The 22481-nt window shown below is 42.6% G+C and overlaps 1 protein-coding gene across 1 annotated transcript in view; it reads left to right on the top strand.

Annotated features, from left to right (window-relative positions):
* LOC121442232 (colorectal mutant cancer protein) overlaps positions 1-22481 on the top strand; it is a 368334-nt gene that overhangs the window by 80881 nt on the left and 264972 nt on the right. The window contains exon 3 of the mRNA XM_041643697.1: positions 9170-9381. Coding sequence (XP_041499631.1) covers positions 9170-9381 — 212 coding nt within the window. The remainder of the gene's footprint in view (positions 1-9169; positions 9382-22481) is intronic.

Raw genomic sequence — 22481 nt, 5'->3', positions numbered from 1 at the left:
TAAAAGTGGAAAAATAATTGCTATTCATAGACTATAGACTATAGAAAGATGATATATGTAAGATGTTTAAAGAGTGTGAGGTTCCTCGTGCACTGGGCTTCACATATAATCAGGATTGTTATTACTGTCTTTAAGGTGAGTTTTAGATCTTTCCAAGGCTTTGTTCTCAAGGAGGTGTGCTGGAAGGTGGCAGAATGCCCTTGGTGAATAAGCACAGTAATTGCAGGCCTTGGAGCCCAACCTGGGTGGCATTTTGAAGATGAGATTAAAGTACTAGCCCATAGCTGCCAAGCACCAACAGTGCACGCGTCTCAATGCTTGGCATTCTTTCTATTCCAGACTTTTCCAAGAGCAGGTCTTTCCCAGAGATGCATTTTATAAACAAGACAAACGGATGCTTGCTGTATTTGCTTTAGTTTTCCTTTTTGAGGGAATGAGGCTTTGGAGATTGAATTCCAGATTCAATTCCTAAGCTCACAGTCTAACACTGAGTTACATATCCATTCTCATGCTCTTCTAATTAATAAGCTGTTTACACTTTCTATTTATTTATAGTTTATTTAGCTTTAACACTAAATATTCAATTTTACTGTTGTTGTAAAGAATACACATAGCACTAACCTCATAGAACCCTGTAGAGTTTCAGTGGCAGATAAGATGGCTTCCTTTGGTTTTGCATACACAAGGATGGCACTGGATCTCAATCTAGGGATACCATTCAGTCAGATTTCTGGTTTGAGAGCAGCCGCTCAGTGATTGTTATTGACTGAACATTTGGGGTGTACCCTCCCACCCCCATTTGTCCAATGAAGCACTGTCCCCACCCTTCCAATGTACTATTAGGAGATGAGATCTTTGCGGGGGGGGGGGGGGCGGTAAACAGAGTTTACATGGTGTCATGAATATGGAGTCATTACTTTGATTTAGTGTCCCTCAGAAGAGATTCCAAAAAGCTGGTTCTTGTCCTCTCCCAGCTATGTAAGGACATGACACAAAGGCAGTCATCTGTAAATCAAGACACTCTCATCAGAAGGCAGCCATATTGGCACGAAGTCTAGAGCTACGAACCTCTAGAAGAGTGAAGAAATTGATATCTGTTTAAGCTACCCAGGCTATGCTATGTATTTGTCTGTGTTTTGATAATGACAACCACACACAATATAGTAGTTATTGCCCCACTGGATCTATCAACTAATTCTGATAGTTATCACTCCACTGGATAATAACTGGAAATAATAGCCTGGAAAAAAATAAGAACAGCACAGCATAATGGTCCAGTGGCCTCTGCTGATCTCTTACTCCTCTGTCAACCACTTTACTTCTGCAGGAGACAGTGTGGGAAGTATCAAGATAGGAGGAATATTGACTTACAGTTTTATAATATGTACGTATTAAAAAAAATTCTACAAATGAACAAATGACGGTTGCCCCATTTCTGTTTTAACAAACCAAGGATAATGTCTATCAACTAATTCTGGATGTTGACTTGCAATAATATAAGGTTTTATTATTAGTCTTGATATAATAACATGTTAAGATAAAAGCAGAAGGAGAACTTGGTGTGCAGTTCAGTGTGAGAGCACTTGTTTAGCAAGTGCAAGGCCCTGGAAGAAAAAAGAATCAGAATTTTAAGATGCTATCATGCTTGAGAAAATACAGGAAAGCTAACCAATATTAAATGTTGACACTTCGTACTTAAATTCATTAAATATTTTTGGTTCTTCCCTTCTGGGCACATAGTAAAGCTGAATGATATGGATCTCATCAGGGGTGAGTGGGTCCATTTAACTATCTGGCTGATGGGCTGTGAATCATTTTATGCAGCATTGCTTGTTTGTCCATGTATTATTCTCTTCCGGAGTAAGACTGTTGACCTGATGTGCACAATCCACATCATATTAAATCACACTCTTTCCCTCCCTTTTAGTGCAAATAGATTCTTTTCCCATACAATATATTTTATTACTGTTTCTCTTCTTTCTACTTCTACCAGTTTCTCCTCACCTCCCTAACATAGGATATCCTTCTATATATGTGTTGCTTCTATTGGTTAATGATAAATCTGCTTTGGCCTATGTCAGGGCAGAATATAGCTAGGCAGGAAGGGATATAGAGAGAGAGTAGGTGGAGAGGTGGAGTCAGGAAGATGCCATGTAGCTGCTGAAGGAGGCAGACACCCCGGAACCTTACGAGTAGGCCACAGCCTCATGGTGATATACAGATTTTTAGAAATGGGTTAATTTAAGATGTAATAGTTAGTTAATAAGAAGCCTGAGGTAATAGGCCAAACAGTGTTGCAATTAATATAGTTTCAATGTGATTATTCAGGTCTGGGCAGCCAGGAAACAAACAAGCAATCTCCGTTTACACCTCACTTCCCACCCAGATCCCATTCCCTCTGTCTCTCATTAGAAAAGAAGAGACTTCTTAGAAATAACAATAAAGTATAACAAAATAAAATATAAAAATATTTAAAAAATCACATCAAAGTTGGAGAAGGCAAAACAATAAAAAGAAAGGATTCCAAGAAAAAGCACAAGGATCAGAAACTCACTCGTTCTTGGTTGGGAGTCCCATAAAAATACTAATTGAAAGCCATAGTACATATGCATATGACCTGGTGCAGACCTGTGCAGGACCTGGACTTGCTGCTTCAGTCTCTGAAAATTCACATAAGCTTTGCTTTGTTGATTAGAGGGCCTGTATCCTGGAAGCCCTTCTTCAGCAACTATCTTCTCTTTCTGCCTCCCCTTCCTTAGAGTTCCAAGGGTAGGGATTTGATGGAGACATCCCATTTAGAGCTGTGTGTTCCGAACACACACACACACTCTCTCTCTCTCTTTATGTGTGTGTAAGAGAGAGACAGAGACAGAGGGAGACACTGGGAGAGTAATGCTTGGCTGTGGATCTCTGTATATGTTCCTATCCACTGCAGGAGAAAGGTTCTTTGGATGATGGCTCAGTAAGGCACTGCTCTATGAGTGACCAGAATATCAGTAGGAATCATTCTATCGCTTTTCTTTTTGGGACCCTTAGTGTTTGGTTTTACCCTAGGTCCTTTTCTATCTAGTCTCTGGTTCTTGGTCACCCAAGCAGTGTCAATTATGGGTTCCATCTTGTGGAGTAGGCCTTTAAGTCAAATCAGATGTTGGTTGGATATTTCTACAAGCTTTGTGCCACCATTGCCCTAGTATATTTTGTAGGCAGGACAGCATTGGAGAGCAAAACATTTGTAGCTGGGTTGGTGTTTACACTTTTCTTTTGGTTGCCTGCAGAGTACCTTCCCATCCCAAAGACACTAGAACATAGGAATGAAGGTTCTATGTAGTCATCAGCTTGACCTCTCCATGAGTTGTGTGAGTGTTGCCTTCAGCAATGGGGCCTTACAGTCTGTTTGGAGAGAACAACCTATTGTCTTGGCAACAGCCTAATTTGTTTGGATATTTCCATGGGACCGCTTGGGCCAACAGTTCAATTGGCTGTTACCTAGTCTAAAATCACTGTTAATATTTCTTTAACTTAACAGTTCTGGCAAATATTAAAATATTAAGAGCTTGGAGAGTTGTGACTTGATGGTACATTTACCAAATTCTTTCTCATGAGGAGCAATGTGACTCTTGTGGGGGAAAAGCATTTGTGGCAATGCATGAACACAAATTCTGGAGAGGAGTGATTCTGTCTTCACTTGGCACCACAGGATGAATGACAAGGCGATGTGAAATGGTGGACTAACAAACCTCCTTCCTTTATGCTGCTGTGGAGAAAGAAGGGAGTATGCCCAATGCCCTAGACATGCCTTAGAACCCATCCCAGCCTTCCACAAAAATCAAGTTCTTTAAAATGAAGGCTTTTGTTTTGAATTGCATTAGTGTTTTAGTATCTCATATCTGTTAGGGTCAGGCAAGCAGAAAGGATGGGAGGAAGAGAGAATGACCATAGGATATGGGGAGGGTGTCTTCAGTCTTTTCTTTATTGATGGACAGTGTCTTAGTTAGGGTTTCTAAAGGAAAACATTTAATTGGGTTCACTTACAGTTCAGAGGTTTAGTAGATTATGGTCATGGCAGGAAGCAAGGCAGCATCTGGACAGACTTGGTGCTAGAGAAGGAGCTGAAAGTTTTTACATCTTGACTCTTGGGCAACAGGAAGTGGGTTGAGACACTTGCTGTGGCTTGAGCATATATGAGACCTCAAAGCCTGCCTCCACAATGACACACTTCCTCTAGCAAGGCTACACCCACTCCCGCAAAGCCACACCTCCTAATAGTGACCCTCTCTTTGGGAGCCATTTTCTTTCAAACCACCACACACAGGAAACAAGAGAAGTTAGAAAGGAGCTGAATGGATGCTGGCAAGGGTCTCAAGTCATCAGGAACCACCATGCATATGCGAAGGTCTAAGAGAGGGTTGCCATATTTATTCTTTTGAAGTTTTTCAGTGGAATCGGCCCAACTATATGATGGGTTTTGTCTTGAAAATGGTGGTTCTTCCCTAAAAAAAAAGTCTAATATAAAAAGAAGAGGACAGCTGAAAAGAGCGTAATTGGAGTCGTCTGCTATATTTCAAGTGAACTTCCTTTTTATGCTGTGTGGATGCATTATGACTGACTTGCTCCTAAGTAGGTCTGAGTTACACAACATCACATCAGCAGCAGTGATTATAGAACAATGATTAAAGTCTTTTGATCTGGTGATGAAGATGAAGCATAGTTAGGCAATTAGACCTGCTAGTAACTGGGCTGGGACATATCAGCATTATATAATTGATGTTTCCTAGCTATACTGTTGTGGCACATACCTTTAATCCCAGCAATCAGAGGGTAGAGGCAGGTGGATCTCTGAGTTCGCGGCCAGCCTGGTCTACAGAGTGAGTTTTGGAACAGACAGGGCTACACAGAGAAACCCTATCACAAAAGAAAAAAAAAAAACAAGAAATAAAATAGTTAAAGTTTTCTTTGACCAGCTCATTCTAGTACTACCATATTTTATTGTAAAGTGAGTCTTTTTCAGTTTTCATAAAGAAAAAAATGTGTGTGTAGTTTATTTTGATATTTTTAAGTAATACACATTTGCTTTTCCTGATTAAATAATGAAACCCTGGGGCAATACAACCATGCATCATTCAGCAATCTGTTTATTAAAAGTCTGATATATCACAGGCTTGTGTACAGTACTAAGGGTAATGTGGATGTAAGAAGGAAGTCCAGCTCAATGTGTATTGCTGCCTGTGTGAAGACCACCTGAGATTCAGTTGTGTAGAAGAAATCCACTTTTCAACTCTGATTTCTTCCTGCAACTTAATGCTGGAACTGGGGCAAAAACCCTGAGGTAATCAGGCAACTAGCAGAGCACTGAGAAGAACAGGGAAAGACAAAAAGACAGACACTTTGAAGCCTGTATTGAAGCAAAGCCCCCCTTGCAAAGTAACTTAGGGGTGGGGAGCTAGAGAGATAACTCAGTGGCTAAGAGCACTGTTACTCTGGCAGAGGAGAGAACTGGAGCTTGGTTCCCAGCACTCCTATCCTGAGGCTCACAACTGCCAGTAACTCCAGCCCCAGGGGATCTGCTGCCTTCTCCTGGCCTCTGCAAGTACCCGCAGGCATGTACACAGGCAAATACACACACCTGAATAACAAAATAAAATCTTTAAAAATAATAAATCATATGCTGTATATTAAAATAGACACCAAGGGCTGGAGATGTAGCTCAGGGCTGGATTGCTTGCCAAGTACCTGTGAGGCTCTAGGTTCAGTCCCAACATCACCACCTATAATGGTCCGCTCTGTCCCTTTAAGAGACAAGCCATGCCTATTCCCTCTTACATCTGCAAAGGCAAGCTGATCTTCAGCTTCCAGTTTTAGTCTTTCCTCTTTTCCAGCTCCCTCTCGAAGAGGCAGCTTCTGTCTCTCCCTTCTCCCCACTTCTCCCCTTCCTCCCTTCTGTTTCTCTCTCTCCCTGCTTCTCTCTCTGCTCTCCCCTTTCCCCTTCATAACCAACTAAATAAATATCCAACCTCACTCTGCATGGCGTGCCTATCTGTCTGTCTCTTGCCCACTGTGTGGCTCACTGCCAGGGACCAGCTGCCTTCAGAGACCTGCGGCATGGTCTTGTGGTGTGCCCACCTGTCTGTCTCTCCCAGTGAGACTGGCTGCCCCATCGAGGTCTTTCACCCATGAGGCAGCTCCCTGCCTGGGACTCATGGCCCTCTGCAGCCACTGGCTGCAGCCACTGGGGGAACTGTGCCTGCCTGGGACTGGCTGCTCTCGGGATCCACTGCCCGCTGCGGCCACTAGGGGACCTGCAGCATTTTACTTCTAACATAATGCCATCATCTAAATGGCAGGCTAGTTTGCTCAGGCTGTGAACAAACACAGAGACAGTATTGTGAGCTTTGATTTAGAGTGGCTGGTATATCTAGTCACACAGCCCCGCATGAGACTTTTGGATCAAACTGACTTAAGATAAGCAGAGCATAGTAAGTGATAAATCGTAGGAAGATAGTTTTTGAAATCACACTGATTAACTTCACCAATAATCCACAAAAGGCCGATTGTCTACTCATGTCAGAATCCCCGGTACACAGTTTGTAGTCTGCTACACATTCTTATACTCAGATTGCAGAACAGTCTGTTTATACTCTCATTTCACAATACAAGTTTATCAGTGTGGATCCTTCTTTGTTATGGTTGAAAGCTGCATATTAAAGGTTACAGTACTCCACAATCAGGAGCTACACTTTATCATGCTTCCTACTGAATCCCCAGTACCCAGCACTGTGCCTATATCAACCTCTTGCGGGTCCTCTGACCCCAGCTGGCCATTGCACACTGGAGACACAGGATGGGGAGTAGCTGGGGAGCAGGATCTCCTGTTTCCTGTGGGTAGAAATGGCCAGGGAGACTGTTTCAGAGGCCAACTTGTATTGAAATGGTAGGGATAGCATATATAGCTCAAGTCATGGGGAAGGAAGGGGAAGAAAGGGGTCAAGGGAGGAAGTCCTGCAGCGGGGTGAGGGTGGGGGGTTCCAGTTTATCAGTCAGATTAGCAGACTGTCTACTGGTCACATGATTTCTGAGAAGCCAGCTCCTTGGGTTGGGGGACAGAAGCCTGACTGACTTTATCATGACACGGCCTTTAACTCTATGGGGTTAGTAGGCCCAAGCCTGATTGGGTAGGGAGCAACCCACTCTTTCCATGCTCTCTGAGAGATGCTTGGGGTATGGGCTCCATTCTACTATCCCTCATCTAACTTGGGAATGCCCAATCTTTGTCACATGTCTGCCATTCAACCTTTTTGAACACCCCTCCTCTGACTGTTTAAAAATGGCCTACCTCCCTGTAAAATGCCCCCAGCCTTCCTTATAGGTAAGATAGAAGCATGTGACTCAGGCACATGTACCGGAGAGAGACATGAGTTCTGAAGCGGACAATGCAAAAAAGCAGGTTTTCTCCAAGTCTTATTTTCCTAGCAAAGGCAGCAATGGAAGCTTCCAGCTTTATCTTCTCCTCTAGGTCAACTTTTCATTACGCTTTTGCATCATATTACCATTGTTAGTACTAACATATTTTTCTGTCCCCACCCTCATGAAAATAAGTCTTTCCACCTAGGCTGTAAGTCAGATCAAGCCCAATTGAAAAGTGTAACAACATAACAATAGGTATATTGAGCAAAACAACTCTCAGGAGGGTTCTCTGAGGCCAGAGAAGTCACATGCCCAGGCCAGGTCAGGAAAGTTTTATAGATTGTAGGCAAGGGATAATGATGTGTTTGTTCATCACAAGCTGGGTTTGTGCCCAAGGATGGTCAAAAGCTGAGCGCTTAGGTGGGGACCTGGGTGGCTGGAAGCATCAGGGGAGGAAGTTGCAATAATCACCAAGAATGCAGAACTGGGCTTTTTGGCATGTTTTCTTAGTTTGGAGACTCTCTGAGCAGGTGGGATTTGGAACGAGACAGAGAGATTGGAATAGGGCTTTCTGGACTGTACAGGGGCAAGCTGGAGGCCCCAGCCAAACAAATACCATTAGATTCTACTCTGTTGTAATAGGGTAATACTAACATGTGTGCCACAACTTCTTTGGGTGTTGAACAACCCTTTCACAAGGGTCACCTAAGATCATCAAAAAACATAGGTATTTACATTACGATTAAAAACAGTAGCAAAATTACCATTATGAAATAACAACAAAATAATTTTACGATTTGGGGTCACCACACATGAGGAACTGTATTAAAGAGTCACAGCCTTAGGAAGGTTGAGAACCACTGCAAGAGAAGCTCCATTCCTATTCATATAAAGTAAAAACACGGGGCATTTAGGGTAAGCCGACTATTCTTCCATAAGAGGTTATTCTGGGAGCGAGGCATCTTTCATCTTGTGGCTGTGCCATCTGCACTACATGGCTTCCCAAGCGCTGATCCACTTGAACCTTACCAGAAGGCAAAGGGCACGGGGAAGCACACACTGAGGGGCTTGTGAGAAGCCTGGGAAGTGAGGCTGTCACTTTGTCCACAGTCTGTTGCCCTGAACTCAGCTGTACAGTTTCCTCCAGGTGAGATGCCATGAGCATGAGGAAGTCATAGTTAAATCGACACCATCTGTTGTCTCTCTTGCTTCCTTCTTCCCTAGGATCACCAGCAAGCACTAAGGTCAACATAAAAACCAAGTGCAAATCACAGACGGATGCGGCTCCCATCTGAATTGCTGAATTGGCTCTCCTGTGCTTGTGTGCTTGCTTTTCTTCTTCTTCTTCTTCTTCTTCTTCTTCTTCTTCTTCTTCTTCTTCTTCTTCTTCTCCTTCTTCTCCTTCTCCTTCTTCCTGTCCTTCTCCTCCTCCCTCTCTCTCTCCTTCCTCCCTACCCCTTCCTTCTTTTGTCTTCTCTTCTGCTTTCTGTCTTTCTCTTTCTTTCCCCCCCGCCAAGTTTTCATGTTGGAGAGGGTGTTCATATTCATTGGACATTATTTCCAAATTCTTTACTTGAAATTGCGTTTATCTCCAAACTTCCTGCATGTCAATTTGAAAGGAAAAGTACTTAGCAGGCAGCCTGGGAGCCACATGTGTTCTGGGGACGCTGGCATGGGGAAGACTCAGAGACTTCGAATCCTTGCTTGCTGACCACCCACAGACTAACAAAAGAAATGTCTTTTATTTTCCTCGCATCTCTTGGACTAGGTGCTTTGTCAGCAGCCAGAGACAACTGGGAGTATGATTCCGCTGCCAGGGACCTCCAGAGCCCAGACTTGCAGAGCAGGCTGCCCTTCCAGAAGCTGCTGGAGTGTGGCGGAAGCTCTTTGCCTCAGCCAGCTGTCCTCCACAAGCTTCTCACACAATCCCCGCATGTTGGCACCGCTACAGGCGGAAGCTATCTTGAGCTGGCCCGCACCGTGAGTACCTCTGTTCACAGAACACATCTTCTGTCTATATTCCAATAACAATATTTTAATTTTGAGCTCCAAAGGGAATATTGATTATTGCCTTTTCTTATTGCACTAAATAGTTTACCATTTCCTTGGGGCCAGTATGGTGAAGCATTCCAAAGTCGCTAGCACTAAAGGGCTTTGGAACTTTGTTCTCACTGCTAACAATAATGTAGAACTCTAAAGGGTGTTTGACTAACTCTGTAGCCTGTGCAGTCTGATTTACTGAAGTCCACGATAGTTCTTATATAACAAGAACGCTCTCGCAGCACCAGAGTTTACAAAGCTATAGAATACACTTCCTTCTATTTGGACTTCATGCCTTTGAAAAGCAAAGAGAAAAAGATTCACTGAAAGTCTGCTTATGTTCTGGTTTATACCTTTGAGATTATTTCTGTGGAAACTATGGGGAAACTTAGCATTAATCTATGCCCTATTTAGTTTAGCTTTATTATTTTTTTTCTTATTGGTGCTGAGGACTGAACCACAGCCTCACACATGGGCAAATGCTACTTCTGAGCTACCTGTTCACATGAGCCATGACAGTGACTGTCTGGGGTCAAGAACTATTGGCTTCCTTTAGTCAGAGATGGGACATGAGGGTGTATGACTGATGGCTGGCTCTTTTCAGTACCTTGCAGTTTACAGACTGAGATTGCTATCTGCATTCTGTGGGAGTTCTTCCCTCCCTTTCAGCTCCCCTCTCTCCTTCACTCCCCCTACCTGGCTTCTTGAAATTCAGGTTTGAATGGGGAAATGGCAAGTTTGCAGCCAGGACATATGATTCATGGTTTGTTTGATAAAGACTGCAGGTTTATAAACACATGTTATGACATATCTTCTATTCATATATTTTGGAGGGAGATGTTTGAAAAAGCTAACAATCATAAATCTCTAGCAATAATTAAAATGCCAAGGAAAATCACCCAAGCCCCAATGACATTCTGTAAGATTCCTGACCAGTTCTTATCAAAACTGCTAAGCCTATTAAAACCAAGGAAAGTCTGGGAAGAAAAAAGCCTACTTACAACCATCCTAAATGTAACACCATCCCCTTGGTGGGATCCTGGATAAGAAAAAGCCAAAGAGACCTGGGGAAATATGGGTTCTAGCTGAATGAATAGTGTTGCTTCATCAACTATGACAAGGAACATATAATAATTTAACATGTTAATAAATGAGAAATTGGTCATGGAACTCTCTATCCTGTCTTTGTAACTTTTCTGTAAGTCTGAACTGTTATCACTTAAAATGCTTTTAAATTTTAAAATATTAAGAGCACCTATATTGCAATCTCTTCCTGGGTATGATTACATCACCCAAGGCCTGTCCAATCACCCATGGTTATTGCACTGTTCCTTATTGACCACCCTTCAAGGACAACTTTGCACAGCTTGACTAGAATTATAACTATAGTACCTACTTTCTGTATGCTCAGTAGACCAGGAAATTGCCAGTAAATAAGTCTGCCACAAGTCTGGATTATATATAACCGTTATGTATGCCTGTTACATATCCTCTCCAGCAGACCGGACCTTCCTTATGCTACACCAGCTGAGCTTTGGAGCTCACCAACAATCTTTGTAGCTCAAGGATCATCCTTTACTTCTTAATCCTCCTGCTCCACCCCCTGAATTCTAAGACTGTTGGCATGGACCACCGTTTCTGGTGTATGCATTGCTGAGAATTGAACCCAGTACAGCATGTGGACTATGCAAGCACTCTGGCGATGGAGCTGCGGTCACCAGCCCCTGACCCTGCTTTCTCGATAGCCAGTGCCAAAGCAGCACAGAAGCCAGGAATAACCAGCATTACACATTGATCAATATTTGGTTGGCATCTTCTCTGAAGGGTTCAAGGTTCATGGCCCCAGATGTCCAGCAGACCCACCGTGGGAAGTTCTAGGAGCTGTCAGCTTCCTACCACTAAGTGAATCCGCGGTCCTGAGTGGAGTCCTGCTGTCCTATCTTTCCTTGGCAGACGTAGGTACAATCCCCAGGTTTCATCTGGCTGGGTCCTCTGAGTTGGGGGATCAAAGGGATTAAGGCATAGCGTTCTCATATGTCTTTGTACATATTCCCTCCCTGCTGGTTACTCAAGCACTGGGTGGATGATGCTTGAGATGGCCTCGGCAGATACTAGCTAGATAACAGCTCCCTTAAACACAAGGTTTGTGTGATGCCCTTCCCACATTCCTAGAGACGTGTGAACAAATGGTTCATGCTGATAATAGATCAAAGAATGGATGCCACCAAAGGCCAACCAGTGGATTTAATGTGGGTTACTTATAGGGATATAAGTGAGGGGTTACTTATAAGAGCACAAATGATTCAAAAACAGTTTCATCACCAAAATCCCACACCAGTGTGAGTAGCAGATCACAGAAACCTACATTACACTGTCCAGCCTGCACACAGTTCAGCGGGTTGAAGACTGTTTCTTTCTGGCAGCCCCGACGGCCTGAGTCTCTTCTGGGTCACTCAGCTGATTTCTGCATCTCCCAGGCAGCTCTGCTGGTCTGAGAATGTCTTTCAGCAGTCCTAATAGTTTACATATGCTTGGGGAGAGGAGCCTAGAGAATCTGGTCAGTTTCAGGGACTTCCTGACGCTTTTGCATTACCTACTTCCTGCGATGTACTAGCTTCCTGGCTAGATAATCTTTCATCTCCTTTAGAAAATTTTGTTTGAATGACCTTTTCTTCAGGGTGGAGGGTTTTACCTCAGAGGAAACTGTTACACAACCCCAGACATGCAGTTCATTTAGCAGTAGTTAGTGTGCTTCAGCTCATAGACTTTTCTGTTTGTCTATGGCTATGAAAACCTATAAAAAATACCTGTGGTAAGTGATGGCATCTAGTCATTGAAATGCAATGAATAATTAAAAAGGGTTCAAGTTCACAAATGATTAGCAACTACACATGTGACCACATAAATAAACAAAACTGAACATGCTCACATACGGCCTTCCTTTGTGAGAACCTGACCATAAATGCAAATATGGGCACTGAAGTCTTAGGATGGCCATGTTTTCTCACAGAGTGAAAACCAGAAAATGTTAACTATGGCTGAATTCAATTATGTGCTTAAACCCTGGGTTAGGGGATTGGGGCTCTCAATTCTCCATTCCCTTCCCATGTCCACACCATTTCTGATGTACCTTTGGAGTCCTCTTGTTACCTGAGAAATCGTAGTCATTGTGTAAACCCTGTGTTTAGGGAGGTTCATTAGAGCCAGCACTACTTCTGAGTCTCCTCACTGGGATCCGTGATCCCAGCTTGAGAAACAGACCTCGTGTGTGGCCAAAGAAAGCAAACAGCCTCTTGAAATGGCACACTCAGGCAGTCTCTTTATTTACAAAGTCGTATTAAAAGTAATTTATATTCCTTCTAAAACAAAATCTTGAACTAATAAAATTAAGTTCTGTTTAAAAACAAAACAGCTAGAAGCAAAAGCCATTGGTCAGCATCCAGCTAGGAGACAGAAAGCACATAGTAATTCACACAGGGGAGAGTTAATAGAAGCAATATTAATGAGTAACACAGTATTACCACCAGCGGGTAAAGAAAACTACAGCTAGTTCACACATAACACAGGGAAAGAGCAGCCTCACATCTCAGGCAGAGACAGTACCCAGACAAGAAACACATTTAGAAGAAGTATCTCAAATTACCCAGTGCTGATTCTACCTCTGAAGGGGTGATGGTACCCTGCAGGCAATAGAGAAGTTCCTGGTGGTTCTTCATGCCAGGGATGACAAATAGACACCAGCTCCCTAGAGTATTGGCCCAACTGGCTGGATTCCATCGGCAAGACTTGATGAACATCACAAAGAAAGTGACTTCAGAATGCCAGTGAAATTCTCTAGAAAGTCTTCTGCAATGGCAAAACACTAAATCTTTCCAGGAGTGAGCAAGCTGGATGTCCTGCCCTGTCTCTGTCTGGGAGAGCGCAGCCAGATTGGGGATTTCTGGCTTCCTTCAGTGTCCCTTAGCTTCCTCTGTTAACAGAGAAACAGTGTTTACAGAGTCCCCTCCATACATTGAAGCAGGAGAAAGAAGGGTAGATTGGAGGCAAGAGGAAGAAACCCATAACAGACATAGGTCTCCCCACATCACCCACTGAGAAGCATTTTACTTTCTAAGCCCCTGCCACCACCACCACCACCCTCTCAATATTGTTACAATGGCCATTGAGTTTCAGCAGGAAGTTTGAAGGAGACATTCAAACCAAAGCAGGTGCCAAGTACAGAACAAGATGATGCTGTAAATAAGCAGACACTTGTATGGAAGAGACAGGATGGCACATGTGATTTAGGGCACAAGTGATGAATCAGAAGAGACATATCCTCTCACACACATGTAGGAGCTGTGGCGCAGTCTGTTGACTCTGCAGCTTGGTGTTCAGCTTTAAGCTATTCTGGGGCTTTCAGGTGAACACAGGAGAGGAAGGCCACTCTGCAGTCTCCTTCACACTCTTACTATGACCAGTCTGGGTGCTGCTGGTGACCTGCAGGAGAAGTTATTTGTGACCCGCAGGAGAAGCTGGCCAAGGACTTGGAAAAGCTGAAGGCAGAGATTTGGTAGGTCTGTAGTGTACGCCTGGTATACTAAGTTGTTAAGTGGAGGACTAGCAACAATCCATGTAAATTGCCACTGTGCTTGGTACCTGATTTAGTGTGAATGTTTTCTCCAAAACTCATGCTGAAATTTGATCACCATGATAACCATACTAAGAGGGAGGAGGGCTCCAAGGTTTACACCTTTGTGAGCAGGATCGATGTCATTATAAAGAAAGCCTAAGAATGCCAAGCATGGTAGGAATACTTTAATCTCAGAGTGCAGGAAACAGGCAGGTGGATATCTAGGATTTCCAGGCCAGTTAGGTCTACGTAGCAAGCTCCGGACCAGCCAAGGCTACATTTTGAGACATTGTTTCAACAACAACAAAAAAAAGGAAAATTGATGAGGATGATGATGATGCTAGTGGTGGTGATGATGGTGATGAAATGAGAGCTTGCCTACCCCTTACAAACAAAACACCCATTGTCAGATACTGGCACTTTGGTTTTGGATTTCCCAGCCTTGAAAGCTATGAGTTCCTAAGTGTCTGTTCATATAAGTTACCAAGCTTGTGATCACAGTACAAAACAGACTAAGACAGTGTCCCACCCTAACTTTCAGAAGGTGTCAAGGATGCCTTCTTCACCTCTAACTTGCTGATTTCACATGGGATATTCCTCATGTACGACCAGGCAGAGCCATACAGGAAAGAAAGCTCCAGGAAGTTGGTTTCAGCTTAGTTGAACTGACTTCATTCTGAGCCACCATGGAACGATGGTAAAACTGCCAGCAAAGCCCAAGCTCTTTTTGTAAAGCAAAGCCACACGAAACAGTGAGAGTTTGGTAGAGAGACTGCAACAAGAAAAATGCCTGTTGTCTGAAAACTTTTCTCTGAAGATCCATATGACTCAGAGAGTAATGTTAGAGCTTCTAAATATTGACACGCTGGAGCACTCTGATGCATAAAACATAAACACTTTGATTAATAGATATACCACTGATAAATTCTTGAACAAAATATAAATTTTTTGGCACATTCTTTCAACCGTACAATCATTTTAAATGACTTTAGCTTTGGCATTTTTATTAATAATAGAACTAATTGATATAAATAAAATCTGCTCTTTAAAAGAAACCGTGCACAAGATATGAAGTGTTCAAATGAAACAGTTCAATGGGACGTAACAGCCATGATTCGTCTCCTCATCTTTTCTCACTTAAATGGGCTTCACAAAATTGTTTATGTCCTTGAATCGTTTCTAACACAGGGGAATTTTCACTTCTCCTTCTGTTATTTTAACATCTTCTGATCACTAAGGAGTTGCCAACTTTAGGGCTAACATCTGGAAACCTTTGCTCTAAAGGACATACCCCAGCGTTGTGGCCACAGCACCCTCTTCTGGGCACTGTTCAGCGACAAACAAGAAATTCCTCAGCATAGCTTCAACCAATCCTTCAGAGTTTTAGGGAATCAGGACAATACAAAATGAACAAAGAATAAATATAGAGATTTGTTTTCTTCTGAGAGCATGGCCAAGGAACAATCTAGAAGCTTCGAAAATTTTCTTTCATTTAGAAGTTTAGAAAGCTTCTAAATGGCTGTAGGATTTGCTTCCATAACGACAAAGGCATTTGGCTTTGAGCTGTCATTTATCTGACATGGCAGCTAGCAACGAAGAAGTATTATCACTTTGTGTTTCCCCACCGTTTCAAATCATGGCTCAGAGCGCAGGAAAGCACAGTTGGCCTCTTTTCTTTGCAGATTAAAAGAGCTAAGTTTTTCCGAACTGTCCGAGCCTGTCTTCCTCCGCCTTGCACAATTAGGTTTCAATTTTGTCTACTTCCTTTTAATTTTTCTGCATTTCTACATGTGTATGAATGTATGAACATGAACATGACAAGGCACACATATAACCTTGAGTAACTTTGGAGTCAGTTCTCTCCATTCACCATGTGAGTCCCAGGGCTTGAACTTTGGTCCTTAGGCTTGTCAGAAAGCACCTTTTTTTTTAAAGGTTACATTTTTTTTATTATATTTATTTATTTATTAAAGATTTCTGTCTCTTCCCCGCCACCGCCTCCCATTTCCCTCCCCCTCCCCCAATCAAGTCCCCCTCCCTCCTCAGCCCAAAGAGCAATCAGGGTTCCCTCCCCTGTGGGAAGTCCAAGGAACTTCCACCTCCATCCAGGTCTAGTAAGGTGAGCATCCAAACTGCCTAGGCTCCTACAAAGCCAGTACGTGCAGTAGGATCAGAAACCCATTGCCATTGTTCTTGAGTTCTCAGTAGTCCTCATTGTCCGCTATGTTCAGCGAGTCCGCTTTTATCCCAGACTTTTTCAGACCCAGGCCTGCTGGCCTTGGTGAGTTCCCAATAGAACATCCCCATTGTCTCATTGTGTGGGTGCACCCCTTGCGGTCCTGAGTTCCTTGCTCGTGCTCTCTCTCCTTCTGCTCCTGATTTGGACCTTGAGATTTCTGATGAAGAAAGTATGGAATATATACATATTAGAGTACTACTCAGCAGTAAAAAACAAGGGCTTCTTGAATTTTGCATGCAAATGGATGAAAATAGAAAACACTATCCTGAGTGAGGTAAGCCAGACCCAAAAAGAGGAACATGGGATGTACTCACTCATATTTGGTTTCTAGCCATAAACATAGGACATTGAGCCTATGATTAGTGACCCTAGAGAAGCTAAATAAGGAGAACCCAAAGAAAAACATATAGGCATCCTCCTGAATATTAACCTTCATCAGGCGATGAAAGGAGACAGAGACAGAGACCCACATTGGAGCACCGGACAGAAAGCACCTTTAGAGCCATCTCATCAGCGCAAGTTTACTACTTTAGCACTTCATTTTGTACTTTTTAAACAAAAGGCATTTATATTTTCTTAACCAAGAAAACAAGGTTGTGCAGATGAAGTTATATAAATGTAAAAGCCAACAGAGGCTGAAGAGATAGCTCAGCACTTAAGAGATCACACTGCTCTTGCAGAGGACCCAAGTTCAGTTCCCAGCACTCTTATTGAACAGCTCACATTTGCCTATAATTCTAGCTTAAGGGGATCTGACATTCTGTTCCTGCTTCAGAAGGGACTGCACACAAGTGTGTATGCGTGCACACGTGTACGTGTGTGCACACACACATTCTTAAGAATAAAATAAGCAGGAAAATGGTTCAGCAGTTAAGAGCACTCATCCAGAGGACCTGGGTTGAATTCCTAGCATCCATAGGGTGACTCACAACTGTCTATAACTCCAGTTCAAGGGGACAGACACCCTTACACAGAAATACGTGCAGGCAAAACACCCATGCACATAAAATAAATAATTAAAAAGTAAAAGCATTTTCATAGCATGCTGTACTAAACAAATGAGAGCCCTAGTGAGTTTTGATGTTCTGTGACTCCAACAGTCAGAAACCCTATGGAGCCTTTTCTTTTCTGCTGATAATAAAATCAACCATGCTCCAGGGGATAGCCTGACGTCTAGGAGCATATGGGCAAAACAAATTGAGCTTGGAGGGTTATTAAAAACAAAGCAGATACAAAGTTGAGAGGGAGTAGGAACTTGGGGAGTGGATCTGGGTGGAGTATGATCAAAATACATTATAGGCATATCTTAAATTCTCAAGTAATAAAAATCTTATATTTAAAAATAAACTAATGAGAACTGTGTTGTAATAATCTATCACTTGCTTCTAAGTACTGATAAGTCGATCATTAGCTGAGCTTTTCTTAATCTAACATCCAGGCTTCTGTCACTTTGGAGAGCACTGTGAATCTGCATACTTTAGGATGAGAAACACCTTTCCAATGCTTGTGATGAGGCTCTAGTTTTGCTTCAGGCATTTGATGAACTTTATGTGCTTTTTTTATTTATTTTCCCTTTTCTCCCTTTTATCTACTCCACTGGTAGGATAATGAGGGCTTTTCGGTTACCATTCGTTTTTACTATTTTCTCTTTAATTTGAACCTACTACCTAGATGTTCTATAATCAAGGGCTAAACATTTTTGAAATAAAATAAATAGAACAGGGGGCAGTGCTTTCTAAGTCGTGCTTGAGCTCTGAAGAGTCATCTGATGATAGCTTGGTTTTACCTCGCTGTAGACAGAAGTTTCTGTCCCGAACAGTACCACAGCCATTCAGTCCCAAATAAACAGAGGCTTATATTAATTATAAACTGTTTGGCCTACTAGTTCAGGCTGTTATTAACTAGATAATTTACAACTTAAATTAGCCCATAATTCTTATCTATGTTTAGCCACGTGGCTTGGTACCTTTTCTCGGTGCAGCATTCTCATCTTGCTTCTTCTGCATCTGGGTGATGACTGCACACTCAGCCTTTTTTCTCTTTCCAGAATTTTCCTAACCTGGTCACCCTGTCTATGCTTCCTGCCTGGCTACTGGATAATCAGCATTTTATTAAACCAATACAAGTGACAAATCTTTACAGTGTACAAGAGCATTATCCCACAGCACCTAGTGTTCACTGCTTACAAGGATACAGACTGTGAATTTGCATGTTCATGTTCATTGTATTGGTATATCATGAATGACTTGGAAATGATTGGGGTGTCAAATAGTTTGTCCTGCAGGAATTTTAAGTCCTAATAATCTAGTATCTATTTGATAACCAAGTCTGCAACCTATAACTTTAACTTTTTAAATTAAGTTTAAGTATATAGTCATTGCCACTTTCCAAAAGCAACCACATGAGAAATGAAGTTACTTATTTGGATACTTTGTGCCCATTTGTGAATGTACAGGGATGATTTACTAAGGTACATTCAGTTCTTCATTCTGGTTGAATTAGTAAAATCTTCAGGGGCACTTTTATGCTCTAAAATGCTCTACAGATCCTCTTACCATCTCTCTGCTCAGATTCATACTCTCTTAACCTTCATACCCCCAGATCTCCAGTGCCAACCCAGCCCTCTTCCTTCACGTCTGGTTCAAAGAGCCTGGCTTTCTCTTACCCAACTCCCTCTTTCTGGCCATGGCTTAGATTTATTTACAGCTTCCTGTCCTGTTGGTTTTCTCTCAAACTCCAGTAAAAATGCTCTTAGATTTAAAAGAAATACATTGCAAGCATAAATTTGACATTTTATGCTCTAACATCCTGTGAACATTGTAATACTCTGAGGGAAGAATATTAAAGTTAGTAAAAAGCATTCTTTTTTCCTTTTTCCTTTTTGTGCTGTTGTTTCTTTTCTTCCTTTTGCTGAGGGGGATTTGCAAGGCCTTTCTTGGTGTATTTGTGAACACAAGGATATTCTTGAAGGATTGGTGCTGTGTATTATTTGCATAAATCTAAAGTCCAGGCACTGACTATTTTTTCTGGACATGTTCTCTGTTCCTGCTTAGCCAGTTGAATTTGTTTTGGCCTTATCCCCTTTGCCATGACTCAACTTGTTTCTTCTTTGTAACAAATGAAGGAGTGACTGGGTGACAGGGTGGCCCGAGTCAGGCTGTAGAGAGAACATGGCTGTCCTCGACTGGCAACAAATGCACAGAGGGCAGCCATTCCTTGCTGTCACAGAACACCAGTGTGGCCATTTCCTGCTTCTGGGGAGCAGTGACTCTTAGATATCTTGGGAGTTGGTTCTCTCCTTCCATGTGGACTGAGGGATCAAACTCAGGTTGTTAGGCTTGGCAACAAGAGTCTGAGCTATCTTACTGGCACTCAAATGTATTCTTCCCTCAGTCCACATGTAATCTCACAAAATATGATCTTGTGGGCCAGTGATATTGTCTCAGTTAGGGTTTCTATTGCTGTGAAGAGACAACACGACTATGGGAATTTTTTTTTCTTTTTTTTTTTTTGATTTTCGAGACAGGGTTTCTCCGTAGCTTTTTGGTTCCTGTCCTGGAACTAGCTCTTGTAGACCAGGCTGGCCTCGAACTCACAGAGATCCGCCTGCCTCTGCCTCTCGAGTGCTGGAGTTAAAGGCGTGCGCCACTACTGCTCGGCTCTATGGGAATTTTTATAAAGGGAAACATTTAGCTGGGTCTGGCTTACAGTTCAGAGATTTAGTCCATTATTATTGCCATGGTTGGAAGCAAGGCAGCGCCATGCAGGCAGACATGATGCTACAGAAGGAACTGATCGTTTTTACATCTTAACTTACCGGCAACAGGAAATCGCCTGTCTCACTGGGGGTGGCTTGAGCATAAATGAGACCTCAAAGCTCACCTCCACAGTGACACACTTCCTCCAACAAGGCCACACCTACTCCCAAAAGGCCACACCTCTAAATAGTGCCACTCCTTTGGGGAGACATTTCAAACTTCCACCAACATTTTGAAAAATCGAAATTTTACAACTCTCTCTATGGCCAAGACTCAAGAGCCGATCTCCAAACCTCCCAGAATCACCAGTATTTCATCAAGGGAAGGTACTTGCTAGCACCACAGGTAGGTAACGTCTACTACTACTAACCGTGTGTGTGTGTGTGTGTGTGTGTGTGTGTGTGTGTGTGAAGGAAGGAAAAATTAAATTTAATTTCATTGGCAACTCAGCTCTTCTTGCTTTTCACATTTCCTATTAATTGAAAGAAGAGCTGCCATGAGTAACCAGGAGGTGAGCTTCTATGCCATATATTCTATGTTTCCAGCAGACTGCAGAAAATGAATTTTACTTCTTTTGGCTAAACCTTGTGTTCTGAAAATGTAAGAGTGATAATATTTTCCCCATAATCATGAAGAGGATTAAACTGAACAATGCACAGAAAGCGCTCAATATAATCCTTTGTGAAAGAAAGTGCCCAATCAACAATTATGGTTGCTATTGCTGTTTTCCTATTTTATTAGGAAAAAAATCATAAAGTTTTTGAGTAGATAACGATGAAGCAACCTTTGAAGACAGAAATCAGAAAGTTACTGAAGTAAGCTGTAAAGATTTTCATAATGCCTACCAGCCAGTTTTTTTTAGAGGTTGCCATTAAAAATTATACTCAATTGTTTTGTGTGTAAAATTCACTTAGAAATATCAGTCATGAAAGAAGACAATTGCCTTAGCTAATAGATAGAGTCTGCGATACATATTTTGTTGGTAAGTTGTTGTGTGTTGTTTGCACTCACTTAGAAGAAACTGGCCCTTAAAGTGCCATTGCCTCTCCCCCAACTTCAGACCCAAGCATATTTGTCTCAAAGTGTCCTCCAAGTGCCCTCGTTTGGGGACAGGCTGCACCCTCTGACTCTATGACAGGGAAGGAAGAAAATATCCAAATAGTCCAAAAGTAAGGCATTGTGTCTTTGAAGATGGCTAGGAGGTAAGCCAGTTTCTAAAGAGGTCACTGTTACTTTTTTCATGACACAGAAGTGTCTACTATGGGGATGAGAATCAGGAAGGTCAGCCATGGGAAGTTCAGTTGTGGAGAGAAAGCTCAATTAGGAACTCCAACTGACTGCCTCACCTTCCCTAATTGGCTTCTGCTGGATGTTGTTATTTGTTCTTTTACTTGGATGCTTCACCCCAGGGGAGCTTGCCCAAGACTCTATCAAGATCCATCTTCAGTTGAATGCCTCAGTGGGATGTCTGCTGAGGATGCTGGGCACCCAATGTGATGATGTTCTACTCTCTCTCTACTGCCCCTACCTGCCACTCACTAGTTATGCTTTTACTTTGGCCTTTATCATATACTCAATAAACTCACTCATTCGGAACTGAAAGTACAACGGCCATAGATCGTTGTCCACCTGGTTCAGAACAGGGACATTGGGGGTGAGGGTGAGGTTCTGTCTAAGCCTGCCATTTCTATAGCAGGATTATGGGGACCCAGATTGAACCCCTCACTGAAATTTGCTCAGGCAGTAGAAGAACCTAGACTAGGGCAGGTTTCATGATGACCACTGTCCTGGCACACATTAGTTATGAAATATAGTATTTGTTACTTTTTGCAAATTAGTGTGGGGGGGGGGGAAGATGCGTAAAGAGTAAGGGTGCTTGTCACCAAGCCTGACAACCTGAGTTTGATATCTGAACCCATACAGTTGGAGAGAACCAACTCCTACAATTTGTCCTCCCCACACACCATGGGGCACACACTGACAATAACTAAATAAGCAAATAAGTGTTGAGGGTTTTAATTTTTAAAGTCCATTTTGAAGATCTCATAGGAGTGTTAGCACCACAGTTAGTGAGGCTGTGGGCAGTCCCCAGATGCCCTTCTTCTAATGATGCTCTGTGTTAGTTTTGAAGTGGTCCTGCTGGGCAGCTCAACAGAGCATCATCTTTCCTGTCTTTGGAATGACCATCTCTGACTGAAGGACACTCAGTGTTTGAATACACACTAGAGGGCAGTGGTCCTATGTCTAGACGCCAGATAGTTCCCTGATCTCTTTGCATTTCTCTGTCTTTCATTTTGATCGGTCAGAGGAAAAGGAGTTTCCTCCACATAAAACAAATGATGCTTGTGTCTAGAGTGCAGCTTGGCAGCATCCTGGCTCTCATTGCTGTAGTGGTTTCTTCTCCATCCTTCTTCAATAACTTATCCCAGAG

Source organism: Microtus oregoni, unplaced genomic scaffold (genome assembly GCF_018167655.1).
Source record: "Microtus oregoni isolate MIOR12 unplaced genomic scaffold, Mior012 000088F_ref0000325, whole genome shotgun sequence".
NCBI lineage: Eukaryota > Metazoa > Chordata > Mammalia > Rodentia > Cricetidae > Microtus > Microtus oregoni.
This window is presented reverse-complemented; position numbering and strand designations above follow the sequence as displayed.